Genomic DNA, 4386 nt, shown 5'->3' on the forward strand with positions numbered 1-4386 from the left:
CCACTTGATTCTCGCTATAGTCTCTGAAACGTGGAACTCCTTCTCCGGCTGTTGGAAGGATGAAGCGTGGGGGCGGGAGGAGAGGGGTGTGTGTTTCTGTGTGAGGATCTGTTTAGCCAGAAATCGGACTCCTGCGGTCGCTTTTTCTCCAAGAAGAAGGGGAAAAAAGGTTGATCCCTTTTGCCAAGTTCCGTATCTATTTATTTTTTAAAAATACACACAACTCCCCCTCCCCCCAAGTCAGATTCATCAGGGGTGGGGGAAGAAGAACACTCAGAGGGCAAAATTCTCGTTCCTCCAGTCTGCAGGGCGCAATGGGGTCTGTGTGCCATCCATGCGCCCCACTTATTTTTCTCTTTCTCTCTCTCTCTTTTTCTGTCTCCACCTTCGACCCCCTCAGTACGTGAAGACCAGGTTGGAAATGCTGGATTCGAGCCAGTCCCCCGAGATCATCTCACTTACCTCCGGGGTGCAATAGTCCGGGAAGTCAAAGTGGGAGCCCGAGCCGGGCTCCAAGTTAAAATCCAGGTCCCGGTCGAGCACCGAGGAGCTGAGGCTGCCCAGGGCCATGCCGTCGAAGCCCGGGCTGGGGTGCAGGTCCAACAGGTCGTCTTCGAACTCGTCGTCCGAGGAGGAGGAAGCGCACGAGGCGGAGGAGGAGCCCGACGACGACGAGCGCGAGGTGGACGGGGCCGGCGAGCAGGGCGCCCGCAGGCTGGTGTAGCTGCGGTGGTCGGATGGCGAGCAGGGCGAAGCCAAGGGCTCGGCGCCGTCGTGCGGGGCCCCGGCGGCGGCGCCCGCTTCGTCGTAGAGGCTCAGCGGGTCGCTGGCTTCCGTCGACGAGCTCAGTGTGGGGCTCGCCGGCACGGCGCCGCCGGGCGAAGCGTGCGAGAAGAGGTAGAGGCGCTTGGCCTTCTTCTCCGGGAGGTGCCTGGCGCTGCCGCCGCCCGAGGGCGAGGAGGAGCCCGGCGAGGCGGCGCGCGATTTGTACAGAGAGTGGTGCTCCGGGGGCAGCAGGGCGGCCGGCTGCTCCGAGGCGGCGAACGGAGGCGCGCCTTTGCTGCTGCTGCCGCCGCCACCCAGGCTGAGCTTGGGATGCGGCTTGCCCGCGCCGGCGCCACCCGACGAGAGCTTGGCGGCGGCGCTGCTGCCCTTTTTCAGGGCGACTTTGGAGGAGTTGGCAGCGGAGGCGGCTCCTCCTGAGCTGCTGCTGCTGCTGCTATTCCCGCCGCCGCCGCTCCCTCCGCCCCCGCTCTTCTCGCCCGGCTTAGAGGCGCTGGCGCCCGACTTCACCTTCTTCCTGGGCCGGTACTTGTAGTCGGGGTAGTCGGCCATGTGCTTGAGGCGCAGCCGCTCCGCCTCCCGGATGAAGGGGATCTTGTCGCTGTCCTTGAGCAGCTTCCAGCGCTTGCCCAGGCGCTTCGAGATCTCGGCGTTGTGCATGTCGGGCGACTGCTCCATGATCTTCCGCCGCTCGATCTGGGACCACACCATGAAGGCGTTCATGGGCCGCTTGATGTGCCCGCTGGGCGTCTTGCACCAGCTCGGGTCGTCCGCCTTGCCGCCCGTCGATGCCGTCGAGCCCGGCGTCGGCGAAGAGGCGATGCCCAGCTCCACGCTGGCCCCGGAGTCGGAGCTCTCGCCGGCCAGGAGCGCCTCCGTGTTCTCCGCGTTGTTCGTCTGCTGCACCATCTCGGCGGCTCGCGCGCGCAGCAGCGGCGGCTGTCGGGGGAAGCGGCGGCGCTCAGTTTGGCACCAGCTTGGAACCGGGCGCTCAACTTTCCCCGTCGCTCGGCAGCCCCCTCGGCGAGCGCGCCGTCCTTCGGCTACTTAAGGCACGGTTCCCTCTGGGAAGTAGTTGTAGCTCCACACCGCTCTCCTCCTCCTCTGCCCGGCAGACTTTCTGCCCGCCTTTCCGCCGCAACTTTGCGCCGGGGGTCTAGTTACAGAAGCCGGGCTCCAAGCAGAAACAGTTTCTTTTTTTAACGCCGCCAACCGCCAATCCAAGGTCTCTCGCCTCTCTCTCTTCCACCTCTTCCCCCACCCCGGAGTTTACAAGTGCTTTGCTCGCTCCGTCTTTCTCCCTCTCCTCTCCCTGCTCGAGGTGTTTCAGCAAAGCAGCACGCCCACTGCTGAAAGTCTCTCGTTTTCTTGGAAGGGCACAGCAAAAAAAACAAAAAATACCTCTTTAAAAAAAAGGCCGCCTCCCACAAAGCAAAGGAAAAAAGAAAAGAAAACGAAAATCTTCCTCAGTCCGTCCAGGACTCGTGGTAGAAGGGAGCAGGAGTTTGTTCGACGGGCATTCAGTGGCTGCGAGGGATTAGGCGGCCCCGCGCATGCAACCAAGTAGCGTTAACAAATGTGTGTCTTCCCGGGAGGAAGCGCGGTGACTGGTGCAATCAATGTATTTAGTCCCGTCTCGCCTTCCTTTGGATGCACAGCCCCAAAGAGAGGAAAGAGACATGTACAAACCGGGGCGATGCAAGTGGCCTGCTTTTTCGCACCGCCCCCCTCTCTTAGACGGTTACTCTGGCTGCAGCTTAGAGCGGACCCCAATTCCGCCTCGCGCCTCTTTATCCTTTCACAGTCATTTCTCCAGCCAATCGCAGGCTGTATCCAACGCTCCGCCGTGCCAAACCCCACCCCCTCGGCTCCCATTGGCTTGGAACCCAATGTAACAATAATCACCGCGTGCAATGAGAAGCTCCAAATCTGACCTCATTCCAATTTACACAAACTTTTTAAAAGGGCCAGAAGTGCAGCTGAGATTTCTGGTTTTTCTTTTTCTCTCTCTTTCCCCCCACCTCTCCTCCCTTTTTTTGAGTTTGCATTTCTCCTCCTACTTCATCGCGTGTGCGCGTGTGAGGGCGAAAAGGGCGGCGGGGGAGGGGGGCGTGGAGAGGAACGTGCGTGTGCACGTGTGAATGCGTGTGCGCGCCGGCGCGCTCGCGAGCGGAAAGGAGGGAGCGGGGCTGGCGTCCGTGTGTTACTACACTCGGGGGGTGGAAGGAGGGAGGGAGGGAGGGAGGGAGATGAGCTCTGCCCGTTATGTTAGCAGAGAAGGGGGGTGGGGAGGGGGGAGCGGGCGGGCGATGCATTGGAAGCGTGGACTTCCGCGTAAAGGGAAAGGCGACTCCTTGGGAGCGTTTCCTAGTTGAGAGGAGGAAGCGGGGTGGGGGATGGGAGAAGAACCCAGCACGTGTTTTTGCTTAATCTCTTCCTTTTATCTAAACAGATTAAACACACAAACTTCGCTCCCGCCCCGCAGCGCGCTCTTCACTGCTTTCTATTCGATCCTGTCTTCTCCAGTGGAAAACATATGGCCTACTGGTTTGTATGATTGGGGCTACCACGGCCCCCACTAGTAGTTTTCGCACAGTAGCGCAGCTTCTACATACTTATTGGGGAAGAAGGTGCAAAGGAGAGTTTTTTGTGGCTGTAAATTACACCGTCGTGTTGCTTTGCCTTTAGAAGCTGCTACCGTGGATATCCTGACTGCCAACCGGCCCTCGTTATTCGCCATGCAGGCAGGTGGATAAGGTTCACCCTCCTGCATATGATTTCTTATAATCCTGGATGATTTGCATTAAGTAGCATGCCAAGTCTTCCTCCCTCCCTCCTCGCCCCCTTCAGTTTCTCTTGGAGGGAGGAGGCAAAAAAAGCCTCCGTGAAGAGCTCCTCCTCTGGAAAGCCCTGGTGAGCCGGTGGCAAATAGGCTGGTCAACGAATGGTTTGCAGAACAAATAAGGCTATAAACTGGATGCTTGTCTCTCGCCCCCCCCCCTTCGTTAATACACTCAGGTACATTGTTTACAATGGCATACTTTGTCTATGATTCGTTGAGTTGCCCAACTCTCAAATCCTAATGCCTGTGAAAATGGAAAACAGTAATTTTAAAACAAACAATAAATAGCTCAGACTTTCCCTTCTTATCCAACAGTACTGTTAGAAGTGAAACAGGTTCTACAGCACCCATCAAGTCATTGCTTCATCCCTAGTAGGTGCTGAGACAAAAAAAGGAGAACCTTCAGAATAAATTACATGCCACCTGATGACAATGTAGGGGGGGGGAATGAATTGAGGACAAAAAAAGTGCGATCAGACAAAAGCAGTCCAAACTTATCTCCCAAATACTCTGCACTCCTCAAAATTGGTGTGTCACAGAAATGCTGGAGTGAACGAACAGGACTCCTATGTTGTGAACTGCCCTGAGATCTAGGAATGAAGGGGGGTTAATAATAAGAATAATAGAGCAGACAGGTCCCAAAACTGGTGTTAGGTTCCTAATAGGATGGTTCTAATGATGGTCTTGTTCTTTTCCGGTTTAAGCATGCACCGTTAATCATGAACACAGAGCACTGAAGACTGCATAGGGACTGATGACAA

At 57.0% G+C, this 4386-nt stretch overlaps 1 protein-coding gene and 1 long non-coding RNA gene across 2 annotated transcripts; one reads left to right on the top strand and one right to left on the bottom strand.

The window, feature by feature from the left end:
- Nucleotides 1-345: 345 nt before the first annotated feature.
- Nucleotides 346-2565, bottom strand: SOX4 (SRY-box transcription factor 4). The gene has a single exon (XM_053396766.1). It carries the CDS (start codon nt 1690-1692, stop codon nt 397-399), a length of 1296 nt encoding a protein of 431 aa, XP_053252741.1. The 5' UTR covers nt 1693-2565; the 3' UTR covers nt 346-396.
- A 533-nt stretch (nt 2566-3098) lies between these two features.
- Nucleotides 3099-4066, top strand: LOC128416894 (uncharacterized). The gene is made up of 2 exons (XR_008331338.1): nt 3099-3330; nt 3941-4066. It is a non-coding gene; the product is annotated as an uncharacterized LOC128416894 (long non-coding RNA).
- Nucleotides 4067-4386: the final 320 nt, after the last annotated feature.

Source organism: Podarcis raffonei, chromosome 7, assembly GCF_027172205.1.
Source record: "Podarcis raffonei isolate rPodRaf1 chromosome 7, rPodRaf1.pri, whole genome shotgun sequence".
Taxonomy (NCBI): domain Eukaryota; kingdom Metazoa; phylum Chordata; class Lepidosauria; order Squamata; family Lacertidae; genus Podarcis; species Podarcis raffonei.

Excerpts from the sequence above, each read along its gene's own strand:
- SOX4 (XM_053396766.1), bottom strand. The coding sequence starts at position 1,692 with ATGGTGCAGCAGACGAACAACGCGGAGAACACGGAGGCGCTCCTGGCC.